The sequence below is a fragment of the Dama dama genome, chromosome 18, assembly GCF_033118175.1.
Source record: "Dama dama isolate Ldn47 chromosome 18, ASM3311817v1, whole genome shotgun sequence".
Taxonomy (NCBI): Eukaryota; Metazoa; Chordata; class Mammalia; order Artiodactyla; family Cervidae; genus Dama; species Dama dama.
The window spans coordinates 82671887-82693964 of NC_083698.1; the positions used below are offsets into that span (position 1 = coordinate 82671887).

Genomic DNA, 22078 nt, shown 5'->3' on the forward strand with positions numbered 1-22078 from the left:
AGAGTCAGACATGACTTAGCGACTGAACAACAACAACAAAATAGTTGCTATATAATATTATATTAAGGCTTACCAGGTGGCGCTAGTGTCAAAGAACTCTCCTGCTAATGGAAGAGACATAAGAGATGTGGGTTCAGTGCTTCGGTTGGGAAGATCCCTTGGAGGAGAACATGGCAATCCACTCTAGCATCCTTACCTAGAGAATCCCATTGACAGAGTAGCCTGGCAGGCTACACACCACAGGGTCGCAAAGAGTCAGACATGACTGAAGCGACTTAACACACACACAATATTGTATGTTACAGGTGTACAATGTAGTAACTTACAATTTTTAAAGGTTATATTACACTGAGGGAAGCCTGGCCTGCTGTTGTCTATGGGGTCACAAAGAGTCAGACATAACATAACAACTGAACAACAACAGTTGCTATAAAATATTGGCTTTATTTCCTATGTTGTACAATATAAGCTATAAGAATATATTGTGCAATTCTGGGAATATTATATTCACATATAGATTTCAGTATGTGCACCATGTGACAAGCAAAGACAGCCTCCGTTTAAGATATTCTGGTCATTTTGAAAGACTTAACATGAATACAGAATATACGAGTTCCAACTATTTTTCTACCTGTAGGGTTCAGAACCATGGTGGGAGCTGTATAGAATATCAAATGACATTCCTTATGTAGAATCTCTTTTCTCCTTATCTACTGTAACTGCTACTGCTTCTTGCTTTCACCTGACCATCACAAAAGCACTTTAGAACTGTCTGCTACTCCGGCGTGCAAGACTCGGCATGCAAGCAACCCAGTAACTTCTGTCGCCACTGCTAATTAAAACTAATTTATTTAAAACCTGGAAGGGATTTCAGAAACCATCTGGAGTTCTAGACCAGCTTCTTCAGTTTACATGTGCTGTCTATACTGAGTTTCAGACAGGTGAAAGAACTTCTTGAAGTGCTCTTATCCAGTCAATGGCAGAACTGTGGCTAGAACTCAGGTTTCTGGAGTCCTGGTCCAGTCCTCTTCCTCCAAACTCTGTTTTATCATTTCAAATTCTGTAAATCTGAAGCTGTTGTTCAGTCACTGAGTCATGTCTGACTCTGAGCCCCATGGACTGTAGCACATCAGGCTTCCCTGTCCTTCACCATCTCCCAGCGCTTGCTCAAACTCATGTCCATTGAGTTGGAAGTATGGTAGGTGTAATATGGACTTTGAAACTAGAGTGACACAATTTCAAAGTCTGATTTAGTATGTAACAAGTCTTTTGTCATCTCTGGATGGGACATTTCTTAACCTGAAAATAAGGCTAAAATGGGAGTGACAGCATCTACCCATGTGGCTTCCCAGGTGGCGCTAGTGGTAAAGAACTCACTTGCAATGCAGGAGACAAAAGAGACACAGGTTCAATTCCTGGGCTGGGAAGATCCCATGGAGAAGGAAATGGCAACCCACTCCAGTACTCTTGTCAGAAGAATTCCATGGACAGAGGAGCCTGGTGGGCTACAGTACATAGGGTCACAAAGAGTCTGACTGAAGTGACTTGGCAGGCACGCAAGCATCTACCCAGGTTAGAAATGATACAGGTCAAGAACCTAGCACATTTCCTGGTACATGGAGGTCTGGGAATAGCAGTGATGACAGGTAAGGCCACAATTATAATTTTGACACTTTGAAAAAATTAGGGATGTATTGGTTTGGCCAAAAAGTTCATTCAGTTTTAAGTACCAATAAAAGTCATATTTTTCATTTTCACGATGAACTTTACTGAAACAATGTATTCACTAACTGAACAACTTTTTGGCCCACCCAATACCTTAGTCAAATCCAGTACCTTCTATTAAATAGGGTATCTGCCATCATTTACTGAACACTTTTCTGAAGTTATTTCTGTTTAAAATAGAAAGTATAAGTTTAACTTATGGAGCAAAGCAAAATGTCTTGATATCTGTTCTGATATTAACCATGATCTTCAAATGATACCTTAGTTTTAATACTCCAAGATTTGACCTAAAAGTCTAAGATTATCCTATTTATGGCCTTTCAGATAATATATATTTTAGTCATCTCCCTCTTTTACACATTGAAGAAACCAAAAAACTTTCATAGAGGCTAAAACAATAATCACAGCAATGCAGGATGCTCAGAAAGCAGGGTCATGGTGTGTGGCTGTGTGGGCTGCTCATGGGCAATACTAGGAGGTACCATTCTCCTTCATGGGTGAAGCCCCAAAACAATGGACACAAATCTAGGGCAGTGCCCATCTTTTTGGACCTTAGTCACCAGTACAATTATTTAAACAGAACCCTAAGGCATTTAGTCAGAAATATTAGTAACTATTATCAGGCTTCCCAGGTGGTGCTAGTGGTAAAGAACCTGTCAGCCAATGCAGGAGACACAAGAGGTTCGAGCCCCTAGTCAGGAAGATTCCCCCAGAGAAGGGAATGGCCACCCACTCCAGTACTCTTGCCTGGGAAATCCCATGGACAGAGGAGCCTGGCGGGCTACAGTCCATTGGGTTGCAAAGAGTCAGACATGACTGAGCACATATCTCCCTTTGAATTAGGAACTATTAAGATGCTTCATTGATCAAAAAGATTTTAAAGCCAGGAACATCATGAGTAATTTATTATTACTCTTAGGACAAGTTTCATAGAATTTTCAGCAGTCTTTTCCATGGATGGGGCATCATGCAGAAAAAGATTCTTTAGTAAAACACCTGATTTCTTTTTTTTTTTCTGATTTCTTTTTTTAAAGTGTTGGTATTGGAGGCAGGATCAGTGCTTTGTAGAATAATTGATTTATATAGAAATATTAGTATATATTCTAAAATGAAGCAAATTTCTTTTGGATAAAAAGCATATCCTTTGTAAGGAATTAAGCTCTCATACTATAATCCCTGTACTCTCATCTGGGTTGGTTAAAACCACTACATAGTGACACTGCTGTGTGCATGTGTGTGTGTGTGTGTGTGTGTGTGTGTGTGTGTACACATTTTCCTTTGCATCTGAAGGTGGGAGCCTCCATTCCCTTACTTACTCAGGAAACACTTTAATTGGAATAGCAAAAGTTTGTCACTGATGCCTGAATAAAATTGTTCCCTTCAATTTTTTATCTGTAATAGACTCAGGTTGCTAACAGTATTTATAGGGTCATTATTTTCCACTGCTTCTTGACACCTAACAATATTATTTTAAGCTCCAGCCAAGTGGATTTCCAATAATTATATAATGTCTCTCAGTAATGATTTCTTGCTTGAGATACACATTCTACTTTACCTTTCAACACATACTTGATAACCTCTCATTTACTAACTCTAATTGAGGCAAATTCAGTCCTGGCTAATTAGGGGCTCTTAGTACCCCCTCATCTATGTTATTCTTGATGACATGTCAATAGAATTAGAGTCTACTTTTTGTTTTTAATTATAGTAATACAAGTGTGCAACTTAAAAATATTAGAATGTTTAAGGACATTGTAACTATTTTACAAATAACAAGTCCAATGTCCTACTGGGGATATTCAAAATGACAAAACCTTCGCAACCAAAACAGAATGGTTTTTTGTTATGGGATCTTTTTAGAAGCAAATCCATAGCCATATCCGATGCTTAGGCATTGGAAGGAAAGTGCAATATACACCTATAGCCATGACAATAGAACGAGCACATCATTTTAATGTTGGCCTCCTGGCATCTACTTTAGTCAGCTCCCTTGGTTAATTGCTGCCATACAAAAGTCTCAAAAGAAGTTTGGTGAATGGAGGGGAGTTGAAGTGGGAAATATTTTTATGAAGAAAGAAATTCTACCTCTGTTACAAACTGAGGATGAGTTCTGTAGTAAAAAGGTCACCAAGACAAAAAATTGAAGATGTTAAGAAATATGTAACACACAGAGATACACACACACACACACATGCGTAGTGGCCTATTTGGAGAATGACTCTACCATTTTTTCAACAGAGAAAATGTGCTTCCACTATACCAAGAAGAGACATAATGGGAATAACATCAACTCTTCTTTTCTAGTTCAACATTTTTTAAAATTACCACATAAGCAAAAAAAAAAAAAAAAAAAAAAAAGTAAAAGAGAACTTGGAAGTGAAACATATGCTCGTAAATACAGAGCAATACCAAATGGAAGCAGAAGTTGCTAATACGGTTTCAGTATTTTGTAAAAGAGCCAGCTGGATGGATGATAATTTTTCTACCCCTGCAGGGCATCAAAGCTTTTCGGAAATCATTCTCTTCACACATATTAACACTTAGCTTATTAAAACAGATGATACTTTTATTGTAAAACAGCCTGGGTAGAGGCTAGAAACATAAAATACGAAAGAGAAGGCTCATTTTGACCACCCAACCTGATAAACAACACACACTGACATGACAGACCATGGTGGGGAGGATGACGTAGCAAGACCTTCTGTAACTGCCACAGCTGAAGTGTCACCATGAAGCCCGTGAATTGTTGTTGTGAAAACATTTGCAGTAACTTGCATAATTAAATGAAACTGCCAGAAAAGCATTTCTAAAATGCAGAGAAGATGTACATAAATAAATACAGTTCAGAGCAAATATTACACGTCAGAATCAGCAATGGAATGGGTTATGCAAAGTTATGTCATCAGCAAAGTACCATTTCCTTTGAACTGACTGCTGCCTAATTACAAATAAGTGACAACATTGTTATTGAAATGGACTGCTCTCTTAGTCTCTTTTACAGATACTCACTGGATGAAACTTGTGGATCAAGGCATCTAAAACCACAACCTCCCCTTCCTAGGAGCTACCATGCCTTTGTGAAGACCTCCACGAGACAGGAGCAGCATTCTATCTGTTAGCAAACCTTAGTACCGGGAAACAAGATGAAAAGGCACACTAACAGGACAGTAGCAGATATCTGGCTTTACTGTGACTTATTTCTTTGTTTCCATGAAGAATATCATATTGACTTCAGAAAAACTTTTACAGTAGGGGCCAAAAACATTACAGTATGATTCTGTTTATGGATTGCGGCAAAGGCAACTGATGTAAGCTGTACACAACGGTAAACTGGATTTCATCTTGCTTGCTAAAATGAACCTTTGAATGATTTTGAGACTCTCATTCTAATAGTGACAGTTTTCAAGTATAGAAAAAAAAAAACCCATTAAGACTTCTGTCAGCAGTCAAAGAAAAAACAATAAACTATTAGCTGTGTGGAAGGGAAAAAAAGAAAAGAAAGAGTGATTTGCAGACACACTCTCAAAATGCAACTTTTCCCTTCACAGTACATCCACAATGCCAGCTGGCTCTGGAAGAGTAGCTACTTACATCGAACAACTTTTCTATGTACATTTCCTCATTGACCTTTTCTCGAAGAATGTCTTGATTTTGCCGAACAAACATAATATAGGTATCTGCCAGATCCATCCCTGGTTTCTGTTGTGAGGAAAAAGGACGGGGAATAGAACAATCTTAGGTTTTGACTGTGAAAATTTATTTAATCACCACCCTAGGAAATCATTCATTATATTATTTCAAAAGTTACACTAGAAAAATATGCTTAAGATCAACAATTGTCGTTGTTCAGTTGCCTAGTCGTGTCTGACTCTTTGTGACCCTATGGACTGCAGCACGCAAGGCCTCTCTGTCCCTCACCATCTCCTGAAGTTTGCCCAAGTTCATGCCCACTGCATCAGTAACAAAAAAAAAGATCAACAATGGACACCTTCAAATTCCATAATTAAAGTATTAAATAAAATTTTATCATTGAGGTCTATAAGTTGAGGTCATAGTTATTGTTCATCATTTAAAAGACTAGAAATATGTGGTTGCAAGATAGTAGATACCTTTTTAAAAAAGTGCCTACCTTACAAAGCCAATATGCTGAGTATAAATGAATAAATTTTTCAAAAAATTCCCATATGCAATAATCATTTCTTAATTGCAACTACAATTTCTTTTTCATCATTTTTGGCTGGTTTATCCATATATATATATTTCAAAAATGTTAGCTTTCCTTGGGTTGCCTTCCTCAACTACTATGGGTGTTCAAGGAATACAAAATAAGTTTTCTTATTAGGAAGATATTGAACAAAAAACATTTAATGCATTACAAAGTGAAATGCAAATCAAAATACTGTGGGTTATCCATTGCTTCTGCTCATCTATATTTATCAATACTACCTCAAAGACTTATATTATTTTAGAAATGCGATAAGACTATGGATGAACTAGTCTCCTATGAAGAGCCAAAGGTGTGGGCTAGCTAACTTTCCAAAGTTATCCAACATTTTACATCTTCTAATGTTAGATGAGACAGGGCAGTTAATAAAAATCCTCCTTGCTAAGGAATCTACAAAATCTGCACAAGGAGGGGATAAAACTCTGAATGGTTCCTAAAGAGTATTCCTTCTAAACTTATCTTTAGTTCTTTATTGAGTTTCATATAGCTTGACTAGATGATTTGTATACTCTATACCTGGAGTTGATTCATAGTCTGTACTGAGTTATTCATTTAATTGGAATAGGGTAATAATATGATGAAATGGTAAAACTGATGCCCAAATGAGTCAGTCAGTCGTGCATCATTTCATATCTGTAGGATGCACTTATATAAGCCATTAATGGACTCTTCACAAAAGTAAATAACATAAGGAAATCTGGTGAAAGAGGATGTGAATCATTTAACTATTCAGGAAGATCCCCTAGAGAAGGAAATGGCAAACCACTCCAGTATCCTTGCCTGGAAGATCCCATGGATAGAGGAACCTGGTGGGCTGCAGTTCATGGGGTTGCAAAGAGCTGCCCATGACTGACCGACTAACACACCGCAGGAAAGACAAGATATACCTCTGAGTGGTGTTAGGACAGTGGCCATGCCTTTTCCTTAAATGAAAGACAGAGAGTTCTTATCACTTCTCTTTTTGGGGGGAGGGATAATAGTTTATATACAATGATAAAACTGCCCATCTCTTAACCAGTGCACAGTGCAGACACTGGCATACCTCATTAATAAAAATTAACTTGACTTTTTGCTAATGAAGTTATTTCTGGGCAATGAAAATCCCAGGAAGTACTTACTGTTCTTAGACTAAAGGGAAATTTATATCACATACACTGAAGGATACTTTCAAACATAACCTTGATATAACAAAATTCACGACTAGTTATAACAGGAAACAATTATTTATATAAACATCTTAATTGATCTTTCCTTCAAGAGCATTCCTACACAATGCAGAATACATATATCAAACTTACCAAACTCATTTTGCTGTTTTTCTACATAATTCTCATCAGCAATGTTTGAAAGTTTAAATAATTACAAGGATACTCAAGAGAAACCTAAGCGATTTTCTTCTTTGGGGCAAGTGGTGATATACTGAGATTTCCAGTGAAAAGGTAGGGTAATTTGTATAAGATTATTAGCTACTATTAACAGTTGAAGCCCGTAAGATAAGGACTTCTCTCCGTGTTTCTCAAACTTTGTCAAAACAATAAAAATGAGTGCATTCAGGAAACATACTGCTGCAGAATGAAAATGACAGAATAATTTTCAAGTCAGCTCCACCTGTGAGTTTCAGTCAAGTGCTTGGAAAGAAAATGCTATGATATGTATAATACCAAGGCAGCAGGGTTTTGCCCAGCTGGACTGAGAGTTAAAGAATAAACACATGAGAGGCTTGCCTCCTCCACCATTTCTCTTCACCCCACCCCATTTTTATTTCTGCCTTTCAAAAGAGGAGTATGCTTATAAATTTATACTAATTAAACACTGGACCCATCAGACTCACTGGAAACTGAGTTATAGCCAGGTGAAATGGAGAATGATGCCTTTATACACCTGCCACAGACTCGGAAGGTAATTTTCTGTTTCCTTGATCACTTTTAAGACAACATTAGACATCATGAAACATTGTCCAGGAAAAACGTTATCTTTTGCCACCTTAAACTAACAAACACTTTACAATTTAAGCCTAAAAGAAAACTCTGTGTTGTTCCCTTTGGCAGACCCAAGGGCTGTAATACTGAAATGTGTAAGCTGAGACAATTCTACAACTAAGAAAATTAGAATCCCTGGTTGGGGGTGTGAAGTAAGGCTCATTTAAGTTTATTTCAACAAATTAAGTGTCGTCTTTTTCTTTTTGAAATTACACTTTCTCCCCTTTGGCAAATTAAGCTCCGCTTGCCTAGTAAACAAAACCTACAATTTTTACATTCCTCATTAGCATTATTTCTTCCTCTATCTTTGAGCTGTTTACCTATTCTTGAAACTGTGACATACACGAATTTCACACCTAGTGAATATATTTTCATGTAGCTTGTGGCATGAGACTATAATCATTAAAAGAATATACACAAGTAAGAATAACTGCAACAGCTGGTGACATTTACCAATTAGAATTATAGTTCTTTAAAACACTTTATCATTCCTTTGGTGTATGAAGGGTAATTATCTCTGATAAATTGCTGAAAAAGATATAATTTTCCTTTTAAACAGTTTCTACTTACAGTACAAATGTGTTTGGATAGAAGACATTATCACTGGTTCAGTGCTCCTTTGTGCTAAGACTCTTGCTTTATGGCAGTAAAATTTACATACTTTGGAAGTCACTGTGTCTCATTCCATTAATACATATTATCTTATTAGGAAAAAAGTTTAGTCAGAAAACAAAAACTGAACACACTTGGTTGTTTTCATTTTCTGGTGTGTAAATGAAAGGCATGCATGTGACTGCATCAGCCAGACAGAAAATTGCTACGCATTTTGGTGCAAGTGGGTGTCCTCAATCTTATCAAAGGAACAGCCGGTTCAACTTCAACAACTGCAGATTTGGATGAGTTTTTATCAAAAATATTACATTCTAGAGAAGTACACTTAGAAATGCTTTCTACATCTGTAATTATCAGTTCAGTCGCTCAGTCGTGTCTGACTCTTTGCGACCCCATCGACTGCAGCACACCAGGCTTCCTTGTCCATCACCAATTCCCAGAGCTTGTTCAAACTCTTGTCCATCGAGTCAGTGATGCCATCCAACCATCTCATCCTCTGTCGTCCCCTTCTCCTCCTGCCTTCAATCTTTCCCAGCAGCAGGGTCTTTTCCAATGAGTCAGTTCTTTGCATCAGGTGGCCAATGTATTGGAGTTCCAGCTTCGGCATCAATCCTTCCAGTGAACACCCAGGACTGATCTCCTTTAGGATGGACTGGTTGGATCTCCTTGCAGACCAAGGGACTCTCAAAAGTCTTCTCCAACACCACAGTTCAAAAGCATCCTTTGGCACTCAGCTTTCTTTATAGTTAAACTCTCACATCCATACATGACTACTAGAAAAATCATAGCTTTGACTAGATGGACCTTTGTTGGCAAAGTAATTTGTAATTACAGTTTTCTTAACAAAGGAGAAAATAACGATTAAAGAACACATAGTAAGCACATGCATGTTAAGTTGCTTCAGTTGGTTCCAACTGTTTGTGACCCTATGGATTATAGCCCACCAGGCTCTTCTGTCCATGGGATTCTTCAGGCAAGAATACTGGGTGGGTTGCCATGCCCTCCTTCAGGCAGTCTTCCTGACTCAGGGATCTAACCTGTGTCTCATGTCTTGCATTTGCAGGAGGGTTCTTTACCACTAGCACCATCTGGGAAGCCCTATAACAAGCACATTATGTGTAAAATACTGGATCTCCTGCATTGCAGGCAGATTCTTTACTGTCTGAGGCACCAGGAAAGCCTTAAATACTCCTAAAAGAGAGTCAATATTGTTTCCATTCTCTATTCAAACCTTTGAGATCCTCAGTTCACTAAGCACTAACTTCTCCATCTTGCTCTTTAGGGTAGTAATCTCTAAATCAAAATAAGACTTCCTGGATTACTTCTAAATTGATTCAGAAAAGAACAGAATGTGGCTAATGAAATGACAGTAAAAGGTAAAACATCTAAAAAATTCCCCCAGGGGCATAAAGAAATCAATACACAAGGAAGGGAATAGAGTATCGAAAGGTGAGTTCCTCTGACTTGGGCCGCATCAGAAACAGAATACACCAGCAAGTGAATGCGTTTAAGTAAGGGTGCAGACTCCAGCAAATTTTCTTCCAGCGTTAATCACTAGTTGACTTAGTGAGATGAACACGCCGTTCAAAAAGAGAAAGAAAAAAATTCCTTGTTAATTATATACTACAAATGCTTACTTCCTGCTGCTGCACCTAATTCCACAGGTGCAAGTCTTTACTTTCCTCATTCATGGGTAGGTGGGTGCAGTGCTGAGGACATTTTTCACAGCTACAGATTTCGATACAGAAGAAGCCGCTTAACCTTCCACAGAAGGTTAACAATACACTATGCAAACACTGTCATGGTGTCTATTTAACAAGGAGACAAATTTTTAAATATACTATTTCCGTCTCAAAGATTAATAGAAGCTACAGTCTAATTGACTTAATTTGAAAGTGCACATCTCATAACCTAGAAAAGCCTGCCTTGAAGAAACAATCAAGAGTGGAACTCTGATATCTTGATTTATGATCATCTGTGTGCTTCAGAAGTGAAATATCTGCACCTGGTCATTATTTTTATTTGCAAGAAAAATGGATCTTCTGAGATTTAAAACAATAGCTGCTGCTGCTAAGTCGCTTCAGCATGTCTCTTCAATTTGAAGTTGTAGTAGGAAAAATTTACATTTCCACTCTGGCATTTCAGATTCAGGAAAACTCTATGATTGATCATCAGAGAACATAGGACCTAATTGTACAAACACACAACTTATCTGAGGTACCTTTAATAACAACATATTTTTTCTTTTATTGTTTAATATGTTCCTTATTAGTTTGGAATTTATGCAGCAATTTCTATGTTTTATATTTGAGTGAAAATGTTCTTAAAATTAAGTTTCTCAAAAGCATTTGGAGTAGTTTAAGAAGTTACATACACTCAAATACTTAAAAAAAAAGTTTTGAGTATAGGTGTGATGATTGTATGTAAAACATATATACACTTTTTTAAACCAAATTTTCCAAAAACTAGAATAATTATATTGTATTCACACATAGAAAATCAAAAAGAAAGAAACTGAATGAAGGCCTTCAAATTAGATTTATTCCAACTTAAATATAAGCCCAGGATGAAGACTAATTCATAAAAAGGGGAAGAAGAAATGTAAATAATGGAAAAGCCGTAAGGATATAAAATTTTCAAGATTTTCTAATAACAGTTTATCTAGGTTTTTAAATCAAATTATTTCCAGCAGCAGCCACAGATACCTCTCCCTTTGTTAATGTAGAGCTATTCAAAATTCTATTAATTCACACTATAATGCATTTTGAATCCAAATTAGGAAGTAGAAAATTCTGAATTAGATAATGGCATGCACATCCATTTGAAAACATCTCTCGGACTTGGAGCATGTAACATGTGTGTTTTAAGTATGTAATTTCATTCAGTCCCACATTCTAAGGGAGAGGGTTCCATTACTCCAGAATTCTTGCTCTGGATAAGTCTCTTCTGTTTGCTCCCTGTAAGCACAGTCAGTAAAAAAGCAGATTCCTACCACAGTGCTGCAAGAATATCTTACATCAGAATCTACCATAATTAACGCTCCTATAGTTTATGCAGTCATATTGTTCAAATTCTTAAAATTCACCCGAAAGCTTCACACTATTCCTTCTAAATAGTGACATATTTTATGTGTTCATTGATTTAAGTGCTAGCACGTTTAAACATTTTTGTTGTATCGTGGCAGAAAACCTTCCAAAGAGGAGGTTATTTTAAATATTAAAAGGAATATTGAATAGTAATTTAAAATAATAGCCTAAAGTACTCAAGGAAAAGAGGCAGGTTGATTTTCAACTGAGACTTATGGGCTTAATTTTCATCTTACTATGACTTACCCACTTGAGCTCATGAGCGTATAGTATCTCTCTTGCTATTTCTGATCTATAAGATCACTAATGTCTCAAGAGTTTTGACGATTAGCTGCTGATACAGAGAGGAAAAGTGATAACATGTATGTCACACACTAGCTTTATAATATTATTTTCATTATTATATATACTCATTATTATAATATTTCATTATTATGAGTAATTAGGGTGACTATGAAGAAATTAAATCTCCCATTTATAATACTGCTGTAACCTTTCCCCTGTCTATCTATAGTTGCTATGATGTCAACTATAGAAACTACACTGAGGACTTGAAGACTAAACTTTAAATGCTGTGGGTATTATTTCATTTTGCCTTTAAAATTCAGATTGCCTGGGGTTGTGTTATTTGGCACTAATTTGGAACCTTTCAGATTTTGGCCTAAAGGACACATGAGGATGCTAGAATGTCAGGGTCTGGAGGCAGTTCATGGATTACCCTTCTGTAAGAGGAATGAGACAGACAAGAAAACGAAAGAAATAAAGATGAAAGAAGCAAAGCACTCTTCTAGGAAGCACAGAAGGCAACCTCGCCTGCTCCTATAACGGCGAGACTCTCAGCTTGGTCCGGGTGTGATCTGCCTCTGCAGGTGAACACGTCCCAGTGGGCACGCGCACCATTCCCCATGTTCTGCTTGGCTCTCCCTCTGACGTAAAGCACCGACTGTTCCAGCGGCCTCATCTAGGTAACAAACAATGTCTGAACAAAGGAAGGAGGAAAAACACCTCTTGTCACTGAACTGACTGGCTATACTTTTAAAAAGTCATGACTGGCACATGCAAGGTGCTTGAGAGTCTAAAATAAAAGGAAAATAAATGAAAAGCAATCTAATGTTTTTCACCCTGTGGAAAACAAAATGGTTTTTCTTTTGGAAAATGGTCATGCTCTGAAGCAGAGGGTGCAGGGCAATGTATGGTGCGGGGAGCATCATTCCAGGTAGAAGCGAAGACAATCCTATTTACATGAACAGTGTGTGACATTTATAAAGCACATACTATATGCTTTTATTATTTTTATAATGTATATTTTTATTTATTATTATATTATTATTTATTATTTATTATTTTTATAAACAAATATGTACTTTTATTATTATTTAATATTATCCACATTAATATGTGCATCAAATCCTCAAAAGAAACCAGGGACAGCCCAGGGATGACACCATTGTCGTCACTGCCCAGGTGGGAAGCCCAGGGGTCAGACTGCCAGTAAGGGGCAAAGGTGGGACTTGAACTGAGATCCCGGACTCCACATCAAGCCTGTCCAGTAGAGTATGCTGCGTGCTCAGTCGCTCACTCATGGGCCACTCTTTGCAACCCCATGGACTGTAGCCCACCAGGCTCCTCTGTTCATGGGACTTTCCAGGCAAGAACCCTGGAGTGGGTTGCATTTCCTTCGCCAGGGAATCGTCCCAACCCAGGGATCGAACCCGTGTCTCTTCTATTTCCTGCATTGACAGGCAGGTTCTTTACCACTAGCACCACCTGGGAAGCCCCCACAGTATAGAGCTGAATTCAAGTCACACTGTGGAGAACGGGAAGGTTAGAAATCTTCGGCAAGTGTTATAACAGAGAGAGAACGTTTGAGAGAACTGTTAATAAAGACAGGAAAAAGATAAGCCATCTCCACCTTCTCAGGGAGGACCACCAGGGTCAGGCGGCAGCGCTAAGCAGCCGATCCAGGGGGAGTGTCCTTGTCCTTGGTCGCCGTCAACCTCATCTTGTCCTCCAGGTCTCTTTAGCTGTGTCACCTACTGACTAGTGCAGAGATCACATGTGATGTGTGTAATAACCTGCAATAGGCATTGTTCACATACACACCCACACCAAAATGCCCTATAACTTAACGGCCTGTAAAACAAAATTGCAGAATTGGAGTTGGAAAGGGCTTTTACAAAAAATCTATTTGGTTCCATCCGATCTCTGCTGTGGCAGGTGGGGTCTTCATTGCAGAGTGCGGACCCTCTAGTTGTGATGCGTGGGCTCACTTGCTGTGAGGCACGTGGGATCTCAGTTTCCTAATCTGGAATCGAACCTGTGTCCTTTGCATTGCCAGGCAGATTCTCAGCCTCTGGACCATTAAAGAAGCCCCAGAAAGGGCTTTTAAATGTCCCTTTAAATGTTAAGTGTCATCTGGTTATTTTCCCCACATAATTCAGCAATCTGCAGTACCACATCTGGTAAAAGATTGGAGTAACTGCTACTATACTATATCACCCTTGTAAAGAATTTTAGTTTCCTTTTTTGTTCTTAATACACTGACTTCAGTTCTGCCTCCCACTGGGTTTTAGTTACTGATCCTTGTTCTGTCCTCTTGACTGGATAAATATTAAGGCTTCCTCTTCTGTAAAATGGGAACTCCATATATTAAAGAGCACTCTCTTTTGTCTCTTAGGTTTTTCCTCCCTCAAGAGTAATATCCTGATTCCCCCCTCTTTTTTTTCTTTATAAGCCATTATTTCCAGATTCCCTTAACTATGCTGGCTGCTCTCTACAATAAGAGGTAAACTAAAAAGTATATGTTGGTTTTAAAAGACTATTGATAGATTTGCCACATTAATAGATGTGAACAAGATAGTATAGAACAGAATGATTATTTTTTTAGAATCTGGATACTAGATTTACTATAATCAACAATAATGTTGTATAATGACAGCTAACACTTATCGATCACTAATTTCATTCTAGGAATCTTGAAAAGTGCTTAACATATTTGCAACAAGCCTAGAAGTGGTATAATTCTATTTCCCTTTGATAAAATAATTGATGTTCACACAGGTATATGTGTGCTACATGTTTAGACGCTCAGTCATGTTTGATTCTTTTGCAACCCCATAGACTGTAATCCGCCAGGCTCCTCAGTCTATGGAATTTTTCAGGCAATACTGGAGTGGGTTGCCATTTCTTCCTCCAGAGGATCTTCCCGACACAGGGATCGAACTGGGTCTCTCGTGTCTCCTGCATTGGCAGGTGGATTCTTTACCACTGCACCATCTGGGAAGCCCACACACAGGTATATGCCTATTTCCAAACTCATCTAATTATAAACACTAAATATGTGCAGTTTTTAATATATCAGTTATGCCTCAATAAAGCTGTAAAAAAAAAAGAAACTGATGCTCAAGATTATACAGATACTGACTGAGCAAAGTGATGGAGCAAAGGTTGAAAGCGAGGCAGTCTGGCTCCTGAGTTTGGTTTATACCTTCTCTGCTGTGTTCCCTCCACAGGTCCACACTACCTCGTGGTTTTGTTTTCAGTAGCTACCTTACATTATGGTCTCATACACATTCTCATCCTATTTTCTAACACATATTGCTATCAGCTACATCTTCCCAACCTTATAGGGAGGCAATATGTCTTTGGGGGGGGGTTAGTTTTAATATACTACCTAAATTTTTTTTAATTAAAAAAATTTTTATTGGCATAATAGGGACACAGATGTAGAGAATAAATGTTATGGACACCAAGGTGGGTGGATAGGAGGGGTGGGATGAATTGGGAGAGTGGGATTGACATATTTATACTATTATGTATAAAAGAGCTAACTCCTTCTCCAGGGGATCTTTCCAATCCAGGGATTGAACCCAGGTCTCTCCACTGCAGGTGGATTCTTTACCAGCTGAGCCACGAAGGGTGCTCAAGAATACTGGAGTGGCTGGCCTATCCCTTCTCCAGGGGATCTTCCTGACCCAGGAATTGAAAAGGGGTCGCCTGCATTGCAGGCAGATTCTTTACCAACTGAGCTATCAGGAGAACCCAACTAATGTAACCTACTGTATAGCACAGGGAACTCGACCCAATGCTCTGTGGTGACCTAAAGGGAAGTCGCTCAGTCGTGTCCGACTCTGCGACCCCATGGACTGTAGCCTACTAGGCTCCTCCGTCCATGGGATTTTCCAGGCAAGAGTACTGGAGTGGGTTGCCATTTCCTTCTCCTGTGGAGACCTAAAGGGGAAGGAAATACAAAAAAGAGGGGAGATAGGTATACATAGAGCTGATTCACTTTGCTATACAGCAAGAAACGAATACAACATTAATATACGACTTTAACTCTACTGAATGTTTGGTTTGGGCCTGGTGTTCCCATCTGTGAAGCTAAGGTGAATGTTTTCATGCTGGCCTACATCTACTACAGCTGTTTTCCCTCCCCGTCTCTCAGGACTGAGTTCCCTTCAGCTAAGTTACTGTTAGGATGAACAGACTCATTCTCTCCAGGTCTTGCTTTTCTTTAATGTCTGAGGTTTTTGCCACCATGAACACACCAAGGTTCTATGATGGAGCCTTGAACTGTGTAACTATGACAGGAACTTGTCTCCAGATTGGTGGTTGGGTGGTTTAGTCGCTAAGTCGTGTCTGACTCCTGAGATCCCATGGACTGTAGCCTGCCAGGCACCTCTGTCTATGGGGTTCTCCAAGCGAGAATACTGGAGTGGGTTGCCATTTCCTTCTCCAGAGGATCTTCCCCACCCAGGAATCAAAACCCGGGTATCCTGCATTGAAGGAAGATTCTTTACTGACTGAGCTATGAGGGAAACCCCTTGTCTCCAGATGAGGGCTATTTAATCAAGAAAAAAAATCTATCAAACCGTCTGAAGGTCACTCTTTATCACCTTGACTAGGAAGACATCGTGGGAGGCCCTACCAGCTTCTTTGCTAAGATACATGAGATAACAAAGTTTCTTTTTGTTCAGGAACATTTTAATGACTTTTCTCTTATGTATGATATGTTTTCTTTTATAAAGAAGTATCATGAAAGTACAAAGATACATAAGACTATGTTCATAACATGCTATATTTAAGTGACTAGATTTGAATCATTTTCTGTTATTGACACTTATACATCTTTAGTTGTGCTATAATTATAAGGTATACCTGATAATCAAGTATGTTCCAGGAACATGAATTCCTTCTTCTCTTTTGCATTAGGAATACCACTTAATTGTATGGATATACCACTTCTTGTTTATCCATAGGCTGGACTGAAAGACATTTTGGTTGCTTTCAATTTTTGGTGATTATGAATAAAGCTGCTATGAACATTTTTGCAGGTTTCATTGTGGACATATGTTTTCAGATCATTTGAATAAATACCTAGGAGTGTAATCAGTGGGTTGCTAAAGCCTATATTTAGGTTTGTAAGAAACTGCCAAATAGGGAGTTTAGGAGCAAAAGTGGCTGTACAATTTTGCATTTCCACCAGCAATGAATGAGAATTCCTCTTGCACTGGATCTTTGTCAACATTTTGCTATTAACAGTATTAAATTTTAGCCATACCAATAGGTGTGTAATAGTATCTCATTGTTTTAATTTTTATTTCTCCAATGACAAATGATATTGAGTACCTTTTTATGTGCCTATTTGATACCTATATGTCTTCACTGTAGTATCTGTTCTGATCTTTTGCCCATTTTTTAATTGTGCTGTTTGTTTTCTTATCCTTGAGTGTTAAGAGTTGTCTGCACATTTTGGATAAAGTCCTTGAGCAAATATGTCTGTAGCTTGTCTTTTTACTTCCTTAAAAGTGCAGAATGCTGTGTGTGCTTAGTCGCTTAGTTGCATCTGATTTTTTGTGACCCCCATGGACTGAAGCCCGCCAGGCTCCTCTGTCGATGGGGGTTCTCCAGGCAAGAATACGGGAGTGTGCCGGCATGCCCTCCTCCAGGGGATCTTCCCACCCCAGGTCTCTCGCATTGCAGGCAGATTCTTTACCATCCGAGCCACCTATTAATTCCAACTTACAATATTTCTCTTTCATGGATGTTTTGGGGTTTGTATCTAAACTTAAGGTAGTATTTTCTCTTATGTTTTCTTCCAGAAGTTTTATAGTTTGCATTTCACAAGTAGGTTTTTAAATCAGTTGTGAGTAAATTTTTGTGAAAGGTAAGCCACTGTTCTTTTTTCTCATAAAGTTCTCTGTAAAAGATTGCTTCAGAGAGGTATCTTGCTGGAGTTTTAGCATTAAAATAATAGTAACAGCCAACAGCATCTCATAATTTTTGAAATTAAATTTTACTTCCAGATCTAAGGGAGAAACTCTAGCAATCTACCATGGTCACACCACATCTATGGTTTAGTATGCTTTGCTGTGTGTGGCAACTTGATATAATAGTGACATTAGTAAGCTGGAATTCATTAGAGAGTGATTGGTATGGTAAAGAGTCTGAGCACAATTGCTATGACTGTTTTCATGATATGTGTATCATGAAACTGAGTCAATTGGAACTGAGAACTGAGTCACTGGAAAAGACCCTGATGCTGGGCAAGATTGAGGGCAGGAGAAAGGGATGACAGAGGATGAGATGGTTGGATGGAATCACCGACTCGATGGACATGAGTTTGAGTAAGCTCTGGGAGCTGGTAATGGACAGATAAGCCTGGTGTGCTGCAGATCATGGAGTCGCAAAGAGTCAGACACGACTGAGCAACTGAACTGAACTATTTCTCTATCTCTTTTATTCCTAGACACTGAACAGCTTGCAGGCAGGACACATATATATTTTCATTGTAGCCCAGAGTCTAGCACTTAGTGATTATTAAATAAGATTTATTTAACGAATTTAGTGAAAAAGTTGAGGATGTTTAATGTAGAAAATAAGACTTCCTTAGACAACAAATCCTTTTGAATAGCCATCATATCTCTTGGGAAGAGGATGCATGATAATTATCACCAAATATCTGAAGGGCTATCATGCAGAAAAGGAATTAGAACCAAGATAGAAATCACAGAGGTACAGAATTTCAACTCGTTACACGTAAGAGGAAGCTGCCTTATGGTGAGCCTGCAATCACTGAAAAAATTAAAAGAGCTTGACTGAATCTTTTTGAGGGCTATCAGGAGAGGGGGCTTCCGCATCAGAAGGAGCATGAATGAACCACTTTCCATATCTTTCAACGATGAAGCTCTATGGGCTCCAACAGATCTAGTACAGAGTCAAATTAAGAATTGCAAAAGCCCTAAGAACAGAAATAATTGTGGTGTTCCATTCCATTTGTATTTAATAATTCAAAATTAGAAACAAAATCTATATTATAAAGTACTCGTTAAGAACAATAAAGTCCATGTGTTCCCATGATGACTTGTCCTTTTCTTCTTCAGACAGCAAATATAAACTGTTCCCCCTTACTGCTTCCTTTCTCTCTTTCGAGAGGCTCCTTTGCAGGATCACACACATGTGATTATTTCTGCTTATTGCCGAGTACTGATTTTCTGATTCTAATACAAGACAAAGAGTATGCCAAAACTTCTTTGGGAATTATTTGTAAAACTAAAAACAAACAAAACCATCTCCCAAGAAACCCTAGGCAAAGATAGGAAAGTCCATGGCCTTTTCATTTCAAATGTTCATTTTTAATAACTATAGCATCAGTAAATCTGGGGACTGTCGAATCCATAGTATAAAATGAAGTCATGCAATTTAAAAATAAGAGCCACCTACAACAGATATACAAAGCTTGCCAGCACTAAAAGTACTAACATTTATAATAATGACCTAGAGATGGTAATGCTATTCAAGCACAGCCTGAATTAAAGATGAGATGACTTTTATTCCACATAGTTTTAAATTTTATGTTTTTTTTTTCCATTGTGCTCTAACTCTTTGATATACATGCCAAGACACATGATTCAACAGACTATCAGAGGCCTTGATCATATGTGATAATGGAATTTAAGGCAAAAACTTTGTTAATGATTGTCAACTTACAAATGCTGTACTAACTTATTGATTATATTTATCACATAAATTTTTTTTCCTTGTAGCTAAGTAAGTTTCATAGTTTCCTCTCTTAATTTTTGAACAAATTTACAGGTTATGCATTATTTCCCAAGAATTCTGTGAAAAACCAAATGATAAGTAAGTCAACACTGATTTGTTTATAACACTTCTGTATTTAGAAAACTAGTCCTCTGATTTAACTGATTCCTCTTGTTTGTTACTTAAACTCCTATAAGACACTTGTTAGAGCCTTCATGGAAAGGGAAGGAGAGTGAATTTTTTTCTATAAATAATGTGAGGCATTTTCTCCCTGATCCTGGAGCTACCCCCTGAGCTGGTAAATTCTCATGATGAACTGACCTCCATAAGAGTCCCCAAGTTGCAACAGGAAAAGTACATTGAAATAACCTTGTCAGGTTTTGCTATGAGGGCTGGTCCTCACTTAAGAAAAATAAACTGCTCCCTGAGGGAATCACACTGGTTTAAAGATTTGAAATAAACCGATGGTGAACCATAGATACATTTTTAGAAGAATTATATATAGTTTTTAAAAGCAAATAAAAAATACTTACTGGAACATCAACATATTTTGCAGCTGCTTTCACCTTAAGTGGAAAAGAGATAATTATGAGAATTATTTTCTTAACTGATAAGTACTATGACAGCAGTCAAAAGAGAGAGGAGAACTCATTCAAAATACTCACAGTGAATGACAGGATGGATGAAAAGAAAGTGCCTTCATCATATCTTGAGAGCTTAGACAACACCCCTTCCAGCACTGAAACAAACTAGAACACAGTTTATGGTTGAGTATCTAGGGTAGGACTGTGCACACAAACGCATAACAGGGCAAACAATTCCTGGACCAACTTCTTCTTTTTGGCACAAAAACCCAAAATGTACAAACTCACACCTAAGAGGTTGGCTTATGATGTTTATTCTCTTATTTTGAAGATGAACTCTAAGGTCCTTTCCCTTATCAGGAAATAATATGTACATTTTTAAAGACAAAAGAACAATGTATAATAGGAGTCTGGTTACTATGTGTGAGATAATTTAAACCACTTAGTAAATAACTTTAAATCCCTGAGACTATTCCTTTTTTTCCTTGTAGCTAAGTAAGTTGAAAATAACTTTCAACTCCAGTATAGATAAGTTCTCATCACAAGGAAAAATATTATAACTATGAATGGGGATGGATGATGTTAAGCAGACTTATTTTGGTGACCATTTTGAAATTCATACAGGTATCAAATCATTATATTGTATACCTGCAACTAATACAGTGTTGCAGGTCAATAACACCTCAAGAAAAAAATACAGATGTTTAGAAGCAACAATGGTCAAGTGTTCAAATCCCATTCTATCATATATCACTTGACCATTCCCCAACTTTTTCTAATCACAGAAGAGGCTGAAGGAAAAAGAGAACAGATAATGAAAAGGAGGTGCAACATCTGAGGCTCTTGTAACACTAAAATGAAGTCTGATACATTAGCTAGCGAGTATTCACCAAGCAGCTCCAACTGGGACACGTAAGGATCACCCCAGCTTTCAGAAGCTTACAAAGCAATCAGGAGCTCAAACAGAGACACACACGCCAGGGTACAATGGAAAGAGCACCAGACTGAGAAAATATATCCTGATTCTGTTACTGACTGCTATGTGGGGTCCAGACAACAAGTGCACCAGTTCCCCCATCAGTCAAACAGTGTGTTTGTGTTGGGGGAGTGGTATGGAATTTAAACTGTCTTAAGAGTTCTACCTTTCTAAACTTTTAGTTTCTATGAAATGAAAATTAAGATACATATACGTAATGTAATTAAAAATGTGGAACATTTTATTTCATTGAGTGGGAACATTAAGATCTGACATGAAGATAAAGAAGAGATGTTAATAAGGATCTACTACCCTACATCTTTCCTTTTTAGAACTAAAATAATATGCACTATTGAAAAATTATACTTTCCCAAAGGGAAAATACTGACAAGGTTTTTTAAATACGAAAAGGGAAATTAATGAAGGCTGGTTTTTGTTCACATAGCAGCTTCTTCAACAAAGTGATAATAGTTCCAGGGACACAGCTTATTGGTCTCTGGTGACCAGGGAGCTCACTGAGAGTGCACAGGAGATAATCTTTTCTCTATGGCTGGTCAATTACTGCAAAATAGTTTATGCAAAAGAAACAAAAACTTCCCTATAGGTTTCTCCATCACATCATTTGCGACATGATGTAAGAACACAGAAACAAATTCATGCAAACCGCTGACTAAAATGTTGTTTTTAAAGAACGAGAATTATATATGGTTGGTTAGTTATCCTAGGGCACACAAACAGCAAAAAACACAAAATCACAAATTGCTCACAACTAAAAGTCAACTGAGCACTTTCCTCCTGCTCGTTCAGATTTCTTACCTATCACAGCTGGCTAACTCAACTTGATGTGGTTG

General features: G+C 37.9%; 1 protein-coding gene across 7 annotated transcripts in view; it reads right to left on the reverse strand.

The window, feature by feature from the left end:
- The window catches only part of CADPS2 (calcium dependent secretion activator 2), a 555077-nt gene that overhangs the window by 22477 nt on the left and 510522 nt on the right, over window positions 1–22078 (reverse strand). For 5 of the 7 annotated variants that reach the window (XM_061165698.1, XM_061165697.1, XM_061165696.1 and 2 more), the window contains 3 exons: window positions 20333–20416; window positions 20201–20233; window positions 5317–5424 (listed from right to left, as the gene is read on the reverse strand). In XM_061165698.1, coding sequence (XP_061021681.1) covers window positions 5317–5424; window positions 20201–20233; window positions 20333–20416 — 225 coding nt within the window. Of the gene's footprint in view, window positions 1–4267; window positions 4532–5316; window positions 5425–16797; window positions 16892–20200; window positions 20234–20332; window positions 20417–22078 lie in introns of those variants that run through there. The other 2 variants (XM_061165699.1, XM_061165700.1) reach the window with 2 other exon arrangements.